The sequence below is a fragment of the Arvicola amphibius genome, chromosome 12 (genome assembly GCF_903992535.2).
Source record: "Arvicola amphibius chromosome 12, mArvAmp1.2, whole genome shotgun sequence".
Lineage (NCBI taxonomy): Eukaryota > Metazoa > Chordata > Mammalia > Rodentia > Cricetidae > Arvicola > Arvicola amphibius.
Window position 1 is genome coordinate 84,113,844 of NC_052058.2, and position 21,625 is coordinate 84,135,468.

Here is a 21,625-nt window from a genome sequence, read left to right on the forward strand (position 1 = left end):
GCAGATTCAGAGAGCAGTCCCTTCTTTCCCCTCCCCATGCAGAAGGAATCCAGTCCGTGTGAAACTCAAAGGTCCTCTAGGCTGGTTAATCTTGGAACATTTTGTCCAAAGTCCCAGAGAATTAGCCTGCCTCTGTGACTCAGAATTCCTGTCTGTGGGACCCGGGGGTGGGAGATGCTCTTCATCTACTTTACTGTTATCTCTGCATCAGCATCAGCTCAGGTACTGGGGAAAACAGGAGACTGGGCACTGGTTCTGGCTGAGCCCTGTGGGCAGGACCATGGAGGCCTTCCAGAATTCAATGCAGGCCAGGGCATAAGAGGATGGACTTTGGGGACTTTGTGTCTCTCCAGACTCCATGGACCACTTCTCTCAGGGTCTGGTTGACACAGAGGTACAACTGGGGGAAGCTGCCATACTTTCCTGTACCCTCACCAGTGACCTGGGACCTGGCACCTGGTTCAAGGATGGAGTCAAGGTACTGACACCTCATCCCTCCATCTCTTCTTTCCTAACTAATGTGGGTGGGGGCGAGGAGCGTGGCAGAGCAGAGACGCAGAAGGAAGAGACTAGGCAGGAATTTTCACTCTTAATTTACTAACACTTCTACTCTGAGAGATATTTAAACAGCTGGATTATGGTGTGTTCAAAATAAACACATTATAAATGTGTTTGTTCCAGCCTTGACCCAGCCTCTGCTGGCCTCCCCAAGCCCAAATGCCCCTCTCATGAATTCCACACACCCTTGAAGGACTTGCACAAGTGCATCGTCTCATGACCTGCAGGGCTCACTGGTCTCCCAGAGTAGCCTCTCTGCCCCACCACCACAGCACAGTGACGTCGGTGAACTCTGACCCCTGATCCCTGCTCTGCTGTTACCGGTTATGTGACCTCGGATGAGTTCCTCAGCTATAAAATGGGACTTCTAACAGCACTGATCTCGAAAGGTGCTTTGGAGAGTTAGTGGAGGTGCTCGGCACAGACGCAAGTGGTGGTGATCATTTAGTTCCCAGGGCAGCTATTAGGAACAAACTGGACAGGGTGGGAGCGGCTGTCTCCATGGTGATCCTTGTCTCCAGCTCCCTGCCGGCGATGGGGTCGAGTTTGAGCAAGATGGGCTCACACACAGGCTGATCCTCACCCACGTGGAGGGGACCCAGGCTGGGAGATACACTTTTGTGGCCGGCAGACAGCGCACCGAGGCCAGCCTGGTTGTGCAGGGTGAGGCCCAGCCCTTCCCTGCCCCATAATCTCTGCATCAGCTGAAAATGACCTTCTGTGGAAGCCCTGTGACTTGTCTCCAATATCCTCAGATTTTTTTTTTTAATGAAGCCAACCCAAGTCTTTCCCAACCCAATATCTTATTTCCTTCTTTACCAGGAAGTTCTTGGTGAGGTCTGACCCTGGTCCCTCCTGCTGCAGACAGCCCATTCCCTTTGCTAGTCCTCATGAGGTGGGGTAGGGAATTCCTTCTCTGGGCTCTTTCCAAGATTCCCAGGGTCCTAGGGCCTGGTCTTCTCTGATTCTTTTGTTCTGTTTTTTTTTTCTCTCCAGATCCCCCCACCATTGCCCCAGATGTGACAGAGACACTGAGAGAGCCCCTGGTGTTCAAGGCTGGGAAGCCAGTGGTTGTGAAGATCCCTTTCCAGAGCCACCTCCCTGTTCGGGCTGTGTGGAGGAAGGATGGGGACGAGGTGGTGGGCAGCAACCGCAGGGGCGTCCAGGTGGCTCTGGGGGACGGCTACACGCGACTGTGCCTCCCCAGTGCAAGCCGGAAGGACAGTGGTCTGTACAGCGTGACACTGAGCAGCAAGGGAGGCTGCGTGCAGGCTGAGTTCACCCTGCAAGTTATAGGTGCTAACCCTGCCTGTTCTCCATCTGAGGCCCCAGGGCTCTGTGGTCCCAGGCCCTCCCCAGTACTTGGTGCAGGCCTGGGGGTGGACCCTGCTATCCTGACCCTCATTTGTATGGTAGTTAAGATTGCTTACATTCCTGTCCCCAGATGGCCCAGGAAGAAGAGTTTAGATAAGCCAGTGCCGGGTTGGTGGAGCACCTTGTTGAGCCTCTGTGAGCTCTCATATTCCAAGTTCCGGGGAAGATGCTTAATGGAATAGTGGCCTCCAACATGTACCAGTAAAGTTGGATTGCTTGTAGCAGAATGCTAAGCAGGAGCTTGTGCTGCTCACTGAATGGGGCTGGGTACAGATTGGAGGTTCCATGGTATCTTTTAGGGCAGGACTGGGGAAGTAGAGACCAGGGATACTGTGAGACATTTGGAACCTCCTCATGAGCTGGCTTCTCACCTCAGCCTCTGGCTATGTCAGAAACCATGCATATTCTGGGGAGTCCACCCCTTTGCAGACTTATCCACCGAGGAGGGGCTAGTAACATGCCCAACCCCAGCTTCTCTGACTTCTTTTTCCTTCTCTTCCTCCCCATGGGTCCTCAGACAAGCCTCAGCCCCCGCAGGGACCCCTGGAGGTACAGGATTGCCACAGAGCAGGCATCTGTCTCCACTGGCGGCCCCCAAGGGATGATGGGGGCCAGGCCATACAACACTACGTGGTGGAGAGGCAACAGGCTGGAAGGAGCACTTGGCTGAAGGTGGGCGAACCCCCACCGGACAGTACCAGCTTCACCGACACCAGCGTGGAGCAGGGCAAGAAGTATGCCTTCCGTGTACGGACTGTGACGTCAGAGGGAGCCGGGGATGCCCTGGAGTCTGAGGAGGTGTTGGTGGCTCCTGAGGGTGAGAGACCAGGTGGCACTTGGACAGAGGACTCCCTTGCCCTCTCTACTGTGCCCAGAGTACAGGCTGAGGGGTTGCCAGTTGTGCTTGGGGGTGGGAGGACTTGAGGCCTTCATAGAGCACAGTGGATACTCTTTACTACAGCTCATTTTGGGAATTTAGTAGCCTTTTAGGGCTCTTTCAAATTGAGACACACAGCCACCCCCGCCCCCCAAGACTGCATATTGGCCAACATCTCTATCACATGCCCCTGTACTGGAACAAGCTATCAGTGCTTAGGTTATCAGGTTAGGAATCTCATAAGTGGTTCTAGACTCCAAGGCCAGAGAGCATGCTCTATTTCATCATCTCTGTCCTGGAGCAGCCAGAACGGTGTCCTAGGGAAAGCTGGCTCAGCACTGGAATTCCTGTAGTGTGGCTGTGCCCCCAGACTCCCCATGCCTTCTCCAACACTACGACCTTCCATGGGCTGGTGCTTGCCTCGATCTCTGCTCACTGGCACCCTCTGCCTTCAGCTCTCCCAGGGCCCCCATCTGCTCCAGATGTCTTGTCGGCCTCCAGCCAGAGCATCACTCTAACGTGGGTGGCACCGCGGGGCCCTGGCAGTGCCCACATCTTGGGCTACCTGGTTGAGAAACGCAAGAAGGGGAGCAACACCTGGATGACTGTGAACGAACAACCTGTGGCTGGTAAGTCGACCCGGGGGGCTGCTTCTCACTAACCCCAAGTTGCCTTAAAGCCCCTCCTGGTTCTAGACGGGATCCCTCTGTGTTGCTGGTGCAGATCAGTTTAACACAGTTGCTTTTCAGCTAGGGTGGTTAAGTCTCCATAGGGGACATTTAGCAATCTCTAGAGCTATCTATGATAGTCACAGTTGGGTGGGGAGTACATAGTCCTGACAACTTGTATGAAGACGCCAAGGTTGCTACTGAACATCCCACCCCCAAGCCCTAGAGGATCATCCAGAAAAGTCTCTCAACAGTGCCGAGCTTGGGATCCTCTGGGGTGGAAGTCTCAGACTGGAATCCAAGGTGAAGTTGTCCTCCCTGGCCCCTTCACTTCAGGCCTTGGCCACGGGCAGCCCTCTTCCTCTGCAGAGCTCAGCTTCCTCACTGATAAGACAGATGGACGTGCTCTGACCCTCTAGTTAGCATGCTAGAAACTAGCTGCTTCCTGAGATAAGGAAGAACCTGGAAAAGATTTAGGATGGGATAGGTGTGAAGACGTTTCCAGAACCCTGTGCATGCCTGTGCTCTGTGTGTACCAAGACTGGGCTGGGAACAGATTGTCAGGAGTCCTGCAATGTCCCTGCCACGTAGGAGTTAAAACCCCTTGGGGCGCATGTCTTCTCATCTCTAGGGCACCATTTATTTGTGTATTACAAGTCTGAGACAGCTTGAATCAGAAACAACAAAATGACATCAAGGATCACCCAGCAAGGTTGTGGCAGGGACAGACAGGACAGGGATGAAAACACCCTGACCATTGCTCTGTTCACCCTGGAAGCAGCTCTGTCACACCTGGCTGGTGCAATGCGATCCAGGAGGATTGTCTTAGACCCCATGCTCGGTCTTCTTCTGAATTTGGAGGTGCTGAGCTATGGCCCCATTTCCTGATCCCACCATGGGAGACTAAAATGGGGTGTGGTCTCCACAGAAAGGAGGTGCACTGTGGTGGATCTGCGGCAGGGCTGCCAGTATGAGTTCCGGGTTAGGGCTGTGGCTCCCTCAGGCTCCGGAGAGCCTGGGCCTCCATCGGATGCTGTGTTTGCGCGAGATCCCATGAGTAAGTAAGAAACCAATCCAGGATGTGGGGGAGGGTTGTGCAAGGTATAGCTCTGAAACTGTGAGACAGAAGTTCACAGGTCAGAGGCGGTCCAGAGGGAGATAGTCAAGAGGGCTGGGAGTCAGGGTTGAAAGGCCACCAGGATGAGATGTATCTTAAAGGGTCTAAACTGAATTCAGACGGGTCCAGAGGCCAGGCATGAGGACTTCCCAAGATCATGGTATCTGCTGTGGGATACAGAGAAGGTCAGTCTCCGTGTTAGCCCAAAGGTGTCACCTACCCACTAGTGGGTGGTCTCATGCCTGGGGAACAGGTGGCAGGAAGCTTCCGTTTTCTACCGAATTCATGCTGTTCATCCCTTGTAAGGTGGCAAGCATTGTTCAAAGAACTAGGTGTTCCCATCCCAGTCTCTGTCTTCGATGGACAGACAGCCTAGATCAGCTTTCACCTATCTGTGGTCTCAGTAGCATCAGAGATGTCAAGAAACATCCTCTGGACAACAGAAATACCAAAGGGTCTGACATTAAAGACAGGTATGAGGCCAACCTCTCACGCATCCATTCCCACAAGAAAGACACCTTGATTCAATCCCTTCAGCTTCAAGCAGAGAATACTTCTCATGAAACCCCTATTAAAAGCTGTGCTCCAAGGCATAGAGTTTAGAAGACGTTACTCTGTGCACCTCATAGAAGCTTGCTGGTGACAAGTAACCAAGGCAACAACACACTGGAGGCACTTGTAGAATCAGCTGTGTGACTGACTCTTGGCACAACTCCAATAGCCATAGACTCTTCTGTAAGCTTACAAGGGATGGGGAGGCGAGCTAGTCCATGTGCTTTTCCTTGCAAACAGACCAGATCTGATTCACCACTCATCACTGGCTCTCTCACTAGTGGTGGGGAACGGAGGAAGCAGGTGTTCTGTGTCTGCAGCAGCCACAGCCGTTGGCTGTATCTTCCAGACCTACAATGAGCAAAGGCTGTAGACAGGAAATGTCACTTGGGATCATTCTTGTAGAATCTCAGGCCATATGTAGTGACGCACACCTGCAAGCCTTGCACTAAGGAGCTGAATAGGTGGCACACATTTTAGATAGACAGACAGACAGATACATACAAACATACATGCATACATACATATATATGCAGACAGGTAAAAAGGAAGGAAGGGAGGGAGGGAAGAAAGAAGAAAGAAAGAAAGTAAAGAAAGAAAGGAAGGAAGGAAGGAAGGAAGAAAGAAAGAAAGAAAGAAAGAAAGAAAGAAAGAAAGAAAGAAAGAAAAGAGTGAATATCTTGGGCTTCACCTCAGAACTCCCAAATTAGATCTGTTGTTAATGAAGTCCCCCAATGATTTGAGCACAGATTCAAGGCTGAGAAGCACTCCCCTAGACCAGCAGTTTTAACTATCACCACAAGTTTAGAAATACTAGGGCCTCCTTACCAATCCTGGTGCCACCGTTGTACCCAGGCTAAATAGATAGATGCTGGGGCTGGCATCTCACAGAGTGTTTAATGTACAGCCAGCCTGGACATCCAGAACACCACCCCACAGTGTTATATTCAAACCACACACATGCCATGTCTTTTGCTTGTCCCAGGGTCCCCATGGGTAGGCAGAGCTGCTGCTGTTCCCATTTAACAAATGAAGAACAAGAAAGCTGTGCTGGTGTCGCTCCCAGCTAAGAGTTACAACTCAGCTACAGCCATAGAACTCCAGACCCCAGATACAACGGAGCACAAAAGATTATCAACTAAAATACCAGCTTTCTAGGATAGTTAGGGGTGGCAAGTTGGTGGGTGTGCAAAGGAATTAGCTAGGGACTCACATGCAGAGCTGGGGTACCATGCCAGTTCTAGGGAGGTTCTGCAGAAGCCCCTAAGTAAGAGAAACCCCAAGTCCCTGGCAGGAAGACTCCTCAGGGGAAGCTGACATGTTCCTGAAATGTCCACGGTACTTGACCAGGACCTCCAGGGCCTGTTCGGGATCTCCGGGTTACAGACACATCTAACACCAGCATCACCCTGAGCTGGATGAGGCCAGACACCCAGGATGATGATGAAGCCCAGGGGTTTATTGTGGAGCTGTGTGGCTCAGACAACCTTCAGTGGAGCCCATGCCATGTGGGCACTGTGCCAGGCACCAACTTTACAGTCAAGGGGCTACGGCCCCAAGAAGGCTACTTACTGCGGGTTACCGCAGTTAATGATGGGGGCCACGGGCAAGCCACTTGCCTGGATTCATTGGTTCATGCCATGCCTGCTGCTGGTGAGTGTCACGTCCTTCTCCACCCTGAGTGCTAGTGACCCTTCCTGAGAGGCACTGCTATGCCATCAGCTGCCTTCTTAATAGAGGGATGGTATTGAGCCCTGCGCCAAGTGCACCCCTCTTAGGACTTCTTTCTCATTACAGCCCTGGTCGTACATAGTTAATATTTTTGATCCCTAATTTTCAGAGATGGAAACAAAGGTCCAAGATGCTTTGCCCAAGACATCACCATTGTTATGACTCAGGGCTAGAATTGAAAGCAAGTGGCTCTGAGGCATGGGCGCTACTTAGAGGAGGCACATGCCCAAGCTCCCTGTTTCTGCGAGTTGATGGTGTTTCCCTATGGGCCTTAATTGCTAAAAGTAAATCCTCTCTCCGTCTTGTGATCTGTACCAACTCGCCCTAGCAGTCACAGAGGCAATTGCAATGGAAAGCTCAGAGCTCCCGAGTCCAGGATCTTAGACTCTTGTCCTGGCTTTGTCCCTGACTTGATGTGACCAGGAAGGTCACTCTCTGACCCAGGCTAATGGTATCTCAGATAACAATGTAGTTGTCCCCAGGATCCTTGCTCCAGATACCCTGCGGACTAACCCTGGTGGCAGCCTTGTCTCTACTTCTGACCCTCTCAAAAGACTGCCCCTGTCAGCTCCTGGTCTTTCTCCCCCACGTGCCCCGCCAAGCCCTCTCCATCTGGCCCTTACCCTGGCTCAGCCTTCTATTTACATGCTGGGTGACCTGAACTGGAAGCCACTGTGGAGAAAGGCGACAAACCATTTTGTGTGTTCTAGTCTGTCCCAAGTTCCTCATGGACTCCAGTACAAAGGATACACTGACGGTCAGGGCTGGGGACAGCGTCCGCGTTCCTGTCTCCTTTGAAGTGAGTATACCTGGAAGGGTGTGTGGCGGGGCGTGGGGGCCCCAGAGGAACCAGAAAACTAGAGAGTCTTGGGGAAACCTTTCTTCCTTATTCTTTTTAAGCCCTAGTCACAGTCTTGGGCTTGTGTCGGAAATCAGCCCAGTGTAAAGTGGGTAGGAAGGAAGAGGGTTCTTGAAGCCACAGCTGGCGTCAGCTTCTTGGAAGCCATTCTACTTTCCTGTGCAGGATACACTCCCCTCTAGTGGTAGCTTCTGATACTGCACCTCCACATTAGCGCACCCCTCCCCTCCCCATCATTCATCTTAGTCTGGGGCCTATGGGAGCCCAATAGGGTGCATAACCATTTTTGTCTTTAGAATTTATTTTTACACACATGATCCTAAGCCAATATCAACAGCACCTGTCTGTACGTACAGTAACTAGTGTAGTAGTTAAAAACACAAACTGCCCGGTGTCATCATCCGTCACTAGTTTAACTCTGGACAATTTCTTACCCCTCGGTGCTTAAATTTCCTCATCTCTCAAACAGTGTGGAGCTGTTTCATCTCTCCCCTGAGCTGACCAAAAGGCTGAGACCGTGATAATAGTAACCCGGGCCTGTTCTCTGTGCTTTCCGTGTGGTGCTAACTCATGGCCTGAACACTTAGGATCCTGATCCCTCTCTGAGGATCAGATACACAATGTGGAGAAATCAGGCCAGGCTTCTCCGCAGTTTGGCCCTTTAGACAATGCAGACAGCTCTTGCTGTGAGTACACAGATCTCAAGAGGAGAGGGAAAGCAAGCTGGGCTTCCAAAGACAGAAAACGCAGACCATCTCCTGGGGAGGATTTCTCTAGAGCGCTGCCTCCTCATGCTGACCCTGGTGCAGACTGACTCCCCTACTCTCATTTTAAATTGTCTCTCCTAATGTTCCCACAACCTTAAGGCCTACTGTGCTGCCTCTGGCGTACGGTATCTTCCCTCTTAATACTTTTCCACCGGAAGCCTTGATCATGACCCTTGTGACGATGAGGGGTCTCTCTCTTAATTAAGCCCAAGGGCAATGTCATGTCAGCTCCTTCCCTGAACCTGCCATTGTCCTCTCCTAGACAGTCGTCACAGTTCTAGGCGAGGCTGCATCTTCTGCTTTCTGCAGCCTTCCTCTCGCTTGCAGCAATTTCCAACTCATCCACTAGCTTGCTTGGGCACTAGGGAGGGAGGACCCCCTTCCCAATTAGTCTCCTCTCACTCACATCCACCCCATATCCCACGTGAATCCAGAGCTGCCGTACTGTCCTGGGAAATTCTAACATGGCAGTGCTCTCAGAGCGAAATCTAGATGTCAGCATGTGTGTGGGACTGAGGGTCAGTGTCGCGGAGTCTCCGGGCTAAGCTTCCCTTCCTATCCCATCATCCCACCACACCTACGGGCTAACTCCACACTTCACCACCTCCCGGATAGCCGATTCCTAACCAGATACTTGTTCACCTCCAAGTGCTCAGGCAAATCCCTCCTGCCTAGAATCCTCTTCTTGCCCTTCTACATTAGGCCCAGCTTACCTGCTTTCGGTTTTAGAAGATTTCCTCCATAAAGACCAAGGATGGGGAGGAAAGAATCACAAAGGACAGGGAGCAAGGAAGGTTAATGGCCTTGAAGGAAGAAAGAAAAAAAGAAAATAAGATCTCTCTCTCTCTCTCTCTCTCTCTCTCGTGTGTGTGTGTGTGTGTGTGTGTGTGTGTGTGTGTGAGAGAGAGAGAGAGAGAGAGAGAGAGAGAGAGAGAGAGAGAGAGGAGAGAGAGAGAGGGAGAGAATGAATGTGGTATCAGGAAGATACAGTGATAGATATATAATAAAATGTCACAGTGAAACTCATTATTTTATATGCTAACTAAACAATTTATTTGAACAGACACTTTAAAAAGAAAAAGAAACTTTCTTTTCTCAACATGTCTTTCCTCTTGTTTCTCAGGCTGCCCCCATGCCTGAGGTGACCTGGCTGAAGGATGGCTTACCCTTGCCCAAAAGAAGTGTGACCACCGTGAAGGATGGCCTTGCCCAACTTCTGATTCCTGCCGCTAGCCTCTCGGACAGTGGCCAATACACTGTGATGCTCAGAAACCTACAGGGGAAGGAGGCTGCCTACAGCTTCTCCATCAGTGTGGCAGGTGAGGCCAGCTCAGCTGTGGACTCTCACCAAGGCTGCAGCTGACCTGGGCACAGGACATCGTCCTGAGCGTGCAAAGTGATCACACGGCTGACCGGATGTGTTGAAGGCACAGCAAGCAGGGCAGGAGGAGAGTCCCAGAAAGCCCCTGCTGTTCTTATCCATACACGTGGGGATACTGCATTCTTGCTTCTCCCCTGCTCTTCTTTTGGATTTCAAGAGCAAATTTAGGTCCCACCATTGTATCACTGAAGGAACCCATGGGAAGAATGGCCCATGACCCTTGTGCAAGTTAAGGTTGTCCCTTCCTGGAGTGACTCTCATTCCCCAGCCCTGAATAGCCTCTCATTTTACAAAAAAAGAAAAGAAAAAGAAAAACAGGAAGAAAGAAAGAAAGAAAGAAAGAAAGAAAGAAAGAAAGAAAAATGTGAGCTAATAAGTATTATAATAAGTATTCTTTGGAAGTCATCTGTGGTGGTGAGCACCTATAGTCCCAAACTTGGGAAACTGAAGTAGATTGAAGAGTTAAGGATAGCCTGGGTTATGGTGGGTGAAACCCTGCCTCAAAAGAAAAAAAATAGATTATTCTTTGGGGGAGATTTTCCACCCTATAGAGATAATTGTATACCCGGACTTAGCTCCCTCTGGCCTCTCACCTGCCTGGCAGCACTGTATTCTGCAGGAACCCCCAGAAAACTTGGGGGTGGGTCTGTAGAAGACTTAGCAGACTTTCTGTAGCTAATCTGAAGCATAACTTCTCTGTCTCTGTCTCTCTCTGTCTCTGTCTCTCTGTCTCTCTCTGTCTCTGTCTCTCTCTCTCTCTCTCTCTCTCTCTCTCTCTCTCTCTCTCTCTCTCTCTCTCTCTCTCTCTCTCTCTCTCTCTCTCTCTCGCAGCATGCCCACAGGCACCGGGACCCGTCTCCCTGCAGGAGAATGTGCCTGGGACAGTGACGGTCCAATGGGAACCGTCTCCGGATGAGGCTCAGGGCATCCCCTTGTACTATACAGTGCTGATGCGCTCCTCGGCTCACGGATCCTGGTGTGAGGTGGCCAACCGTGTCCACACCAACCGCTTCACCCTCCTGGGGGTCCTCCCTGGCCATGAGTACCACTTCCGGGTGCTGGCCAAGAATGAGCTGGGGGCCAGCAAACCTTCAGACACCAGTCAACCCTGGTGTATCCCCCGGCAGAGAGGTAAGGACCTCCCAAAAGGGAGGAGCTTAGCCATCTGCCTCTATGCTTAGGGTAGTTGACTGGGTGGAACCAGGGCATTTTAATCTAGTCAGATAGGTAGTGGTCGTCCTGCTACCTGCTCAATGCTTACTTGTACAGATACCTACTACATTGGATTCAGGATGGGCCCCACCCCCATTGGCAGAAAGAGTCAGGCCGTGGGTATTAGAATGTCTAGAGACCTATGGGTAAATTCTCAGAAAGAAACTGTGAACAATAATTTAAAAATAGAAGTTCATATTTCTCTAAAAACAAAGTCTATTTTATAAATTATTGTATAATCTTTAAAGAGGTCACTAGAAAAATAAGATTACAAAGCTAGCTATATCATTTCACTTCTCAAAAATACAAAAATATCTGGAACATTCTACACCAGAATGTTGGTTCTAGTCATCTATATGTATGTTCTGATTTGTACACAATAAATTTAAGAGGTTCTAATAATTTAAAAAGTCAAAGCATAACTTTAGGAAAAGGATAAAAAGAGTGTCAGTTTGTACAGATGAGATGCGGGAAGGCTCAGCTTCTGGGCTTTCGGCAGACGGTGGACTCTCTGGGTCCCAGTCAGGTTTTCCTTGCTCTTTAACCATCCTTCCTCCTGTCCCGAATTTACCACAGAGAAGTTCACAGTGAAGGCTCCAACATACCGGGAACCCAACCTGAGCCAGAAGCCCCACTTCCTGGTGGGTCTGCGGGCTCACCTGCTGCCCCAGGGCTGTGAATGTCGCATGACGTGCGCCGTGCAGGGCTCGCCACGGCCCCGTGTCACCTGGTTCAAGAACAACCAAAGCTTGGACAGAAACCCCGCGCTGTACAGCACTGACATGCTGGGTGTGTGCTCCCTCGTTATCCCCAGTGTGTCCCTTAAGGACAGTGGCGAGTACAAGGCTGTGGCTGAGAACCCACTGGGTCAGGCTGTCAGCACAGCCACCCTCATTGTGACAGGTAATAATGGCTGCCCTGGCAGGGGACCACGTGGGCATGGGAACAGAAAGGGCCTGTCTCCTCTAGATGACGCAGCTGGTATACCAAGAGACTCGGATTCCTCCCTGCCTCTATGAGTATTCTATCATGTATTTAAGCCGACCATCACAGAACCTCCTGGGGTTTGATTTGCCCATTTGTAAAATAAGATATTGACTACTTTATGGGCACATACTACCCAGCTAATTGTCCTTATGTGGCCTGGCACATGTCTCGGGATGGGATTTAAGATACTTGCTCTGCAAAAGCTTTTGTACCTGTATCAGACAAGGATATTTAAAAGAGGGTGCAAGCCTCTGATAGGTGGGCTCCTTTCAGGAAAGCAAATAATACATGCCAATAAGAAAATGCTTTGGTGGCACTGGGTCATCCCATCATACCCAGGATTGCAGAGTCTTCACAATGGGACAGGTGTGGGCGGGGACACTGCACCTTCAGGATCATCTGACATATTCCATGTCTTACAGAATACAACTCCTAGCTCCACTTGACCTGGAATCCTAGCTTTGCCCCACCCCACAGCCATGAGATGGATGTCAGCTCTCTGAAGCTTTACTCCTGATGCCCACACTGGCCTGGGGAGCCAGACCAGAATGACAGTGGATGTTCCTCTATGAGACAGGAACAAGAGGGCTTCTGGTGAGATGTGACCAGAAGGGCCAAGTTGATGGGGAAGTAGAAGAAGGGTGGTGGGGTGTGGTATTGAGTGGAATCACTCTGGATGGAGCTCCAGAGAGAGTGGTCCACGGGGTGGAAGCTGAGCTCACTCTGACCACAGGACAGTCATGGAGGACGGAGGTCCAGGTGAGGGCATCAAGGATTTGTGTATGGAATTCTTTCTGTTCTTCATTAAAGCAGCAGACTAAGAACGGTGCGTTTTTTGCTGAGTAACTTGGGGACAGTAGGTTGGAGGAAGAATCCCAAAACAAAGGCATCTGATTGGAGGATGGGTGGGCTCTGGCTGGCGGGGTGGGGGGGGGAGGGGAGTGAATCAGAATAGCGCTCACCTGCAGCAGGGCATAAGAGCCAAATCAGGTGAGTAGGTCTATGAACCAGAAGCTCCTTTTTCCTGGCCCGTACTTCCCATATGCCACTTTCCTGCAAAAACTCTGGCATTGGCAGGATAAGCCTCCCTAAAAGTGTGTATGGAGACTATAAGCCACTTGTCCCTCCCTGGAGCCAGGAACAGGCTGGACTGAGGCGAATTCTCCTGCAGTCGACTCTGGGGGTTCCTGTCAGGAGGGATGGGGGAGACTATCAAGTGCACAAAGATTTGTTTCTCACACAAGGTTCTGTGAAGCCTTCTCGGTTTTCCCATAGTTCCACTGCCCCATGCCACAGGTAGGATGGGACCATCTCTGTGTGAGCCACCACTACCATATACCTATATGCCCGCACACCTATACCTGCACCCTCCTGTAGGGATGGTCCTGTGCCTCCGGACACCCAAGAAATGAAATGTTCTGGAGTTTGCAGGGGCCAGAGGAAGGAGTGAACCCTGGAGAAGGTCAAGCCCGCCTTCTCCCAGGATGTTTCAACCAGGTCTGATAGATTACCTGACAAGAGGGCACCCCATCTGCTGGGCTCACCCTCTCTCTAATCATGGGCTTTCCTTCACCTGAATTCATGATAGACATGGGCAGAAGAAACAGAAGTCGTCGATCAAGGGGCTTGGAGTGGGTGTTGAAAGCGCCTTCCTAGGAACTGACAGTATGTGGTTGAGTTGACAGTTCCACTAAGAATGTCCTCCACAGGCGGGAGTACCAGAATGCCTTTGTACAGACAGGCTGTGATCCATTCCTGCCCTCACCGAGAAAGCTGCCTCTGCCTTGTGATTGAACAAGACAAGAAAGAAGGAAATTCTGGGAATTTGACTTCAGGCCTCATGTTTGTGCAGCAAGCACTTTATCTACAAAGTCATCTCCACAGCACCTGAAAAAAATTCACTAAAATGTATTCCACTTCATACAACATAGATAGCCAACCTAGAAATACCCCCCAAGGACACATCACCGTCAGATGGAGAATCTTTGGTTATATATCTTGTCGTAATAGCAGAGGTGATACCACACTGTACCTCTCAAACCGACCCCCAGTTCTGTGGTGTCCCTGCTCAGGCATCAAGTATTGCATGGATTTTCCTGAGGAGCCTGTTTCTGTTCATCCTGGATAGAGAGGGCTACAGCTAGCCAAAGAAGCGGCTCTGTCCCAATTCTAGTTTTGTGAACAAAAACTAGTTAGGGTTGCCTATAGAAGCGTGACCACGGTACTGATGGAGAACCACTGCCCCCCATCATTAACTCCTGGGACGGGGATTCATGGACCTCTATGCCTGTGTGTTTCATCAACCTTGTGAATCCTTCTGTCCTTCCATGAGAGAATGTCAGTGTCCAGCCCTGTGAGGGTTTTATGAGAGTAACCACAGTCGTTCTGATTTCAATATGACCGTGGCTATGCCATGCCCAAAGAACACAGTTCCATAACACACACTACTAAAAGGACTTAACAGGAAGTCTGGATAAGAGGATCTAACTAAAAATAGTTTATATTTCCAGAATCACCAGAAATCAACTAGAAAGTATCACTTTAAAAAATATTGTTACTTTGGGTAGCAACAAATACATGAAACACCCCGGACTAAATAGAAGAAAAGATGAACAAAATCCACATGCAGAAACAATAAAACTTCACTGAAAAAAATAAGCCATGAATACATGGATATACTATGTTAATGGATGGGAAGCTAGTATTGTAAAGGCAGTGGGATCATCTAGGAAGATAATTAATCACTTTGGGAATCAATATCTCATCGACAGCTGAGTGCAGGAGTGGCATTAACGATGATAATCTTGTTATAAAATGGGAGTGCGAGAAGCTTAGGCTCAAGGTTAACGGCCCAGCCTTTCTGGCTATTATTCCAATCCATGTTTGTCCTCCAGTCTGGTTGCCCATGCAGTATTTGCTCTCAGCTCCGAGCACTGGTCGCTGCTCCTTGCCTTAACCTCTCTCTCCTAGTGTCTCAGCTGAGACAGGGCCACCATGCTCCCGCAGGGTGGTATTAGGTAAATCAGGCATGCATCCTTTATGCTTCATGATTCTTGAGAAATCCCTGTGTAGGGCAGAGGTGAGTAGCTACGGTACATGCAGGGTAGACAGAAATTGGTGGGGTCTCAGATGGGCGGAGGGGGACAGGCTATTGCTACACAACCCTGGCTTAGAACCTCAACCTCTCATTTGGTTTCCTGCTCTGCTGTTGCCATCTTCAACAGTTATACATTTCTTTTCAGCTGAGAGGGGCTCTGTGGGTTCACTGTGTATGGATTGGCAAGTTGAGTGTGGAGTGGAGGTACCATCAGGCAGTCACTCCAAGCAAGGCACGTACTAGTAGCATTACACTAATGTCACCACTGAGGTCAGAGGACAACTTTTGGGAGTGGGTTCTCTGCTTCCACCATCTGGGTCCCAGTGATCAAACTCAGGCCATCAGGCTTGTCACGAGCATCCTACTACTGAGTCATCTTTCCAGTCCCTCGACATTAGCTTTGTTCATAGTCCCGAACTCAACCCCCGGCTGTTAGGAAAAGCCCAGGGCTGGCCTGGTGTGGTGGTGCACATGCAAAATTACAAGAGGATGGCAAATCTGAGATCAGCCTAGACTGGACAGCAAGACGTGACATCTAAATAGAAGGGCTGGAGTACAGATCAATGGTGGGATGTCTGCTGAACATGGCTCAGGACTGGGGTTCACATCCCGGAACTGCAAAAGCAAACAAAACCCACACTGTTGAATAGCTGTTGTTGCTGTCTGAGCACCTGGAGAGAGGCCATGTGTGCTGGGAACTCTTAGGCACGGAGTCCACTGTGGATCCAGTCTTGGGTTTCTGAGGGCTCATAATAGTGTCCAACCATCCACAGGCTTCTCTGACAAAGCCACCCTCCTGTGACTGTTTCATATCTCGTCCTGTATTCAGCCTTCATGGGAGTCCTGTGCATTCTCTCATACTGGAGACTGGGTCTCTTCCTGTTACTGTATCTCAGGATCTGCTAGTCCTCCGCCCAGACAATACCACCACCTGCCCTTCAAACAAATTCCTCTTGTCTTCTCAGAAGCCTGTGCCATCCCAAACCCCTTGTCTACTCTGGTTGAAGGCTTTTTAATCAGTGAGATCAAGATCCTGAAAAGGGAACTCTGTACCCCAGTGACATTCTGGCTGTCATGCTCGCTGGCTCCTGACCTCCACAGTGTCTCACGCCCTTTTGCTATGACTATGCCTAAACAAGGGGTTGCCCTTCCCCCACATCTTTCCCTGTTCTGACATTTGACTGCAGCACCTTTTCCCAAAGCCCCTGGAGCCTCTGAAGAGGGGAGCGCTGGTGGGAAAGCAGGAGACTCCTGGGTGGGGGCAGCTTACCACCCTTGAAACACGAGGATCAGCCTATTTCTTCCTGCTTCTGCCTCTCTCAACCCCCGACTCTTTGGAAGCAAGGGACAGACATCCTTGTGGGAGAATTCACAACTTTCTCTGCTCAAGGGGCCACCTAAAGTCAAGGAACTTCGTGGACTGGAGAGGTAGACAGAGGAGCCCAGAAACAGGAAGAAGCCAAGTTCTCAGAGAACACGCTTCTGCCCCTTACCCCTTTCCCCCCTGGGTTCTGTTGAATGATGAGTTGTCTATGCTCTCTGGGTCCCAGTTTCCTTTTCTTGTTAAGTAAGAACGGACAGCCCCTCCCTCCCTCTCCACTTGCCACAGTTGGGTCAATGAAAGGGCGTAGTGGAAGAAGAGTTCCCACTCTCAGAAGGGTAGACCTCTGGTGATTCCAAAGGACTGATGTCTTTCAGTGGGTTAGGTACCATATCTGGCTATGTGACCTTAGGGAGGCTGCTGTGGGCCTACACAACCTCTCTCAGCCAGCCCCTGGCTTTGAGTGTCTTTATTCCAGTCACACTGATCTCTTTGCTGTCTCCTGCACATAGTGCTCACCTTCCAGATATGCCCTTGGCTCATGCGTCCCTTTTATGTAAAGAAGCTAATGGTTGGTATCTTCTCCCTGAGGCCTCTCCTGGCTACCCCATCCAAAATGGCAGCTTTCTTCCCAGCAACCCCCTTGGTTTGTTTTCCTCCCCACATCTACTGTAGTATGACACATTTGTTTTTTATTAGTTGGCTTTGTAACTGTTTCCTTCAATGAGAATGATAGACTCAGAAGAGTCTTTTGCTGTTGTCTTTTATATCCATTGCTTTTTTTTTTAGGCCACAAATAGTGTGCCTGGAACACAGTAAATAGCCAGATATTTGATAAATAATTAGTGTGGGGGTGATTAAATTATAATCCCAGAGTCAATCTAATGTCTCAGTTCACCAGCTGTGAAAGAGACTAAGCAAAAGACTGAGACTGGACTCCTTATCAGTGAATGGGGACACAAAACTACTTCTTTCAAAGAATTGTAAGAGTTTAAAGTGCTAAAAATGGCTCCCTGCGGCTGACAGGAGGAGGTGGTGTCTGTTGTAAATAAGTGACCAGGTACAGCACCTTCCTTCCTTCCTTCCTTCCTTCCTTCCTTTTTTAAAAGTTTGTTTATTTTATCTTTATACCTGCTTTGCCTGCATGCATGTGTGCTGTGTGCATCCCTGTTATACCCCTAGAACGAGGGATACAGATGGCTGTAAGCCACCAAGTGGGTGCTGGGAATCGAACCTGAGTCCTCTGCAAGATAGCTCTCAACCAGAGTCATCTCTTAACGTTCCCCAGGACCTTTCTTAAACGGAAAGTGACCTCCTGGTTTGCTGAATTCAGAACTGTAGCTTGAAGCTCTGGAACAAGGAGCTGGTTGAGCCTCAGATGCTATGGCCCTGCTGTGGTTGCAGCTTATGAAGCCACGGGGTTGACTAAGCAGGTGATGTCCAACCACCTCATCTCCTCCAAATGGCTGCTGATATTCTGGGCTAAAATAAATCTGCTGGCCCGGCTAGCCATCACTCTAGGAGAGGAAGGGCTGGGATAGATAGTTTAATGTGTATGGGTGTTTTCCTGCATGTATTTCTGTGTGTCACATGTGTGCCCGGTGCCTATAGAAGCCAGAAAGGGGCATCAAATCCCCCAGAACTGTAGTTACTAAATGTTGCAAGCTATCATGTGGGCACTAGGAATCAAACCCAGGTCCTTTGGAAGAGCAGCCGGTCCTCTTAACCACTGAGACCAGAGGCAGTGCAGTTCAGGGCTACCCTGGTGCGGGCATTGAGCTCCTTTCTGGAATGCCTGACCACCAGCCTCTAGGAGACCCAGCCTCTACTCCAACCCCTGGATAGAGGAGTATGAGAGGCCCAGGAGAGGGCTGGGGGCTGGAACAGAGATGGCCAATGGGTAGTTGTTGCTCTTGTACTTCAGAAGCCCTCAGGGATGGTCCTAGACTGCCTTCCCACTACGCCTTGTGGATGAGTATTCTTGGGTAAAACTAGGGCCTCCCCTGGCCCTGCTGTGCTTCTCTATTCATGCAAATGCTGGCCATGTGACGGTTCTGACAGGCCAAGGAGTCTTCGTGCTCAGGCTCATTTCTGTCCTCGTGGGTGTTTGCCCAGTTTCAAGGCCTCAAGACTTCCCTAACTGGCTCCTTACTTTGTAGATTGCATAAAAGGAGGTGCGTAAAGAATATTTGTGTGTCAGGCACCATTTAGTTGCTGAGGAAACACACCTTAGCCTGTGCCCTAGAGTGCCCTAACCTCAGGGTACCCTGGCCAATGGCCAAGCAGTTTCAGGACTTTGGGTGGGTACTTGCTTAGATAAACTCGGGAGGGGGGGCATTTAACTCAAGTTAGGGAATCAAGAAAGGCTTCCTGAAGGAGGTAACAGCTGATTACAATCTTGGAGGACACATTCATTGGTCAAGACGAATCTTCCAATCTGTGTCTTGATCAATCTTCCAGTTGATTGGGTAGGTGGGCTGTGTGAGCTTGTGTAGGCAGAAGGTAGTGCCTTGGGCCTGTCGGCTATGGCAGCAGAGGCTGCACGGTTCAGAGCGAGGTCATATTCACCTTCCTGCCCCACGCTAAGGGAATGTTAGCTTTCTTGGAAGGTTGCAGATCCCACATCCCACCGGGCAGACCACACCTCCGCACGGGTAACCCCCTGGGAAGGACTTTGTGTCCTTTGGAGCCGGCCTCAGTTTGCCAGAAAGGGAGAAGTAATCTTCAAAAATAGACAAGGGGTTCCAACTCTGCCAGCCTGCGCAGTTTGTCCTTTTGTCCCAGTCCCTCGTCAATAGCTCTGGTCTCAGGGGGACCCCACCATGTTAGTATTAGGTTTCAAACCTAGGATAAAGGCTGAGGTGAGGATCTGACACTGGGTTCTTCCTGCCTCCTCAGTCTCCGCCTGTCCCAGGAGCCTTCTGCTTTGCATATCCCCCACCCCCCCACTCTCCAGTCTAGGAGGCCAGCTGCTCTTCCTTATATAATCCAACCATTTTGGTTACCTGTTCCTTTCATCTACTCTTTGGAACCACCTGGTTGCAAAGCCTGGTCCCCCTCTTTCCCCTCTTCCTTCCCCTCCCCCTCTCCTCACATGGCTGAGCCCAGTCTGGTCATGACCACTCAGTGCTCTCCCAGACGTCCCTGCTCTGACTCCGCTCTCCCACACGTCTGTAATAAACGTTCTCCTCCACCACACCTGGGAGCGGTCATGTTTATATCCTTTCCATTTTATTTTATTTTTCATTTAGTTAGGAGGTAGGCCAGAGCCTCCTGTCTCCATGGAAACCCTTTCTGCAGCACCAGGACCACAGATAATACCTGAACCTGGACCAAGACCTGAGGTCTGAGCGACTTTGTCAAGTTCCTAATGCAATCTGTGCCTGTTTGTTTGTCTGGAGACGGACACATGGTTCCTTCCTGCTTGCCCTCTGTTTCCGATACTGTGGATCAGATTCTGATACTGGGACTGGATCTTGCTCCCGCCAACGTTTTATGAATCTATCTTCCTCCTGCCCAGAGCTGGCATGACCTTACCTGCTGCTCTGTAACAGGCACCTTCCCCAGGATCTGGCGGTCATTAAGGCGTGCAGGAATTGGTCTTGGGAACCACTCAGCAGCGACCTCTCCCCCACCTTTATGTGATATGGGAGGTACAAATTCTGCTTCAGGAGAGGAGGGTAACACAAGGGCGGGAGAATGGGAAATGCTGCGTGGAACCGTTACTGAGTGGTAATCAGTGGGGGCAGGAATCTAACAGAGCCTGGCACAGCTGTTCTGGCTTTGGTTTTTGTTGTTGTCTTTTGTTCTGTTTTGTGAATGTCCCAAGCAGCACCAGGTCCTGCAAGGCACAATAGCAGCTGGCCTTCTCCTTGTGAGCCTAGGAATGTCTTCACCTAGGGAGACAGTTCCAAAGTCTACTCTAGGAACTGTAACACAAGACACAAGACACAAAACAGGTCCTGGCCAGTCTGGAGGGCAGCCTTGAGGTAGTAGGTGAGAGCGCCCTCTGGTGGCCAAGAAGGAACCGGCGCCCTCTGGTGGCCAAGAAGGAACCGTCGCGTCACAGGAGCAAGCAAAGGCTCTAAAGGCAGCTTCCAGCAGAGAGAGCCAAGGCTTTAGGAGAAACGCCAGGTGTCCTTCCTGGAAGAGGAAGCTGCAACAAGAAGGCCGATTCCCTGAGCACTGACCTACAGTCTGATGGCCCACTTTAAACATCACCCTTTAAGGCCCTAGGGGTCCATTCGGTCCTCTGTGGGTACTGAGGATGGGGGTTGCAGCTCGCCTACTGCTGGGGCAGCAGCTGGGGTCCTCAACCCTGCCAAGTCCACATCTAGGCGTAAGCTCAGGGCACCCATGGAAACAACATAGTGTAACTCCCTCAAAGAAGAAAGTCCAGAGAGAGAAAGGGCCTTGTCTGGAGTCCCACGGGGAGTCAGTGATGGGGCACCCCCACCCCCACCCCGCATCTGGTTCTGGATTTGTAGTTTTCCATCCCACAGGTACCTCTAGCCCAGGACTCCCAGGGCACCTTGGTTAATCCTGGCTCCGCCATTCCTGGTCTCATCAACTTGGACAACTTAGTTAACATTGTTGGGCCCAGTTCCTCATCTGCAAAATTAAAGTCCTTGTCAAGAACTTTAAATCTTTGAAGAAAGAAATTGAAGAAGTCACCAGAAAATGGAAAGCTCTCCCATGCTCTTGGGTAGGTAGAGTTAACATAGTAAAAATGGCAATCTTACCGAGTCAATGGAATGCCCAGCAAAATTCTTCACAGACCTCGAAAGAACAATACTCAACTTCATATTGAAAAGCAAAAAAAACCAGGATAGCCAAAAAAATCCTGTACAATAAAGAATTTTCTGTAGGCATCACAATTCCTGACTTCAAACTCTATCATCGAGCTATATTACTGAAAACAGCCTGGTATGGGCATATAAACAGATAGGAGGACCAATGGAACTCATTTGAAAACCCAGATATCAATCCACACATCTATGAACACCTGATTTTTGACAAAAAGCAAAAAGTATAACATGGGGAAAAAGCATATTTAACAAGTGGTGCTGGCATAACTGGATATCAACACGTAGAAGAATGAAAATAAATCCATATCTATTGCCA

At 50.1% G+C, this 21,625-nt stretch overlaps 1 protein-coding gene across 1 annotated transcript in view; it reads left to right on the forward strand.

Annotated features, from left to right (window-relative positions):
* The window catches only part of Igfn1 (immunoglobulin like and fibronectin type III domain containing 1), a 44,023-nt gene extending 31,386 nt beyond the window's left edge, over nucleotides 1-12,637 (forward strand). Inside the window, 12 exon segments of the mRNA XM_042054029.1 lie at nucleotides 354-478; nucleotides 1,080-1,221; nucleotides 1,555-1,854; nucleotides 2,450-2,749; nucleotides 3,265-3,438; nucleotides 4,406-4,534; nucleotides 6,497-6,799; nucleotides 7,588-7,676; nucleotides 9,627-9,822; nucleotides 10,716-11,015; nucleotides 11,673-11,999; nucleotides 12,506-12,637. Of these exon segments, the coding sequence (XP_041909963.1) occupies nucleotides 354-478; nucleotides 1,080-1,221; nucleotides 1,555-1,854; nucleotides 2,450-2,749; nucleotides 3,265-3,438; nucleotides 4,406-4,534; nucleotides 6,497-6,799; nucleotides 7,588-7,676; nucleotides 9,627-9,822; nucleotides 10,716-11,015; nucleotides 11,673-11,999; nucleotides 12,506-12,519 (2,399 nt within the window). The 3' untranslated portion in view covers nucleotides 12,520-12,637.
* Nucleotides 12,638-21,625: the final 8,988 nt, after the last annotated feature.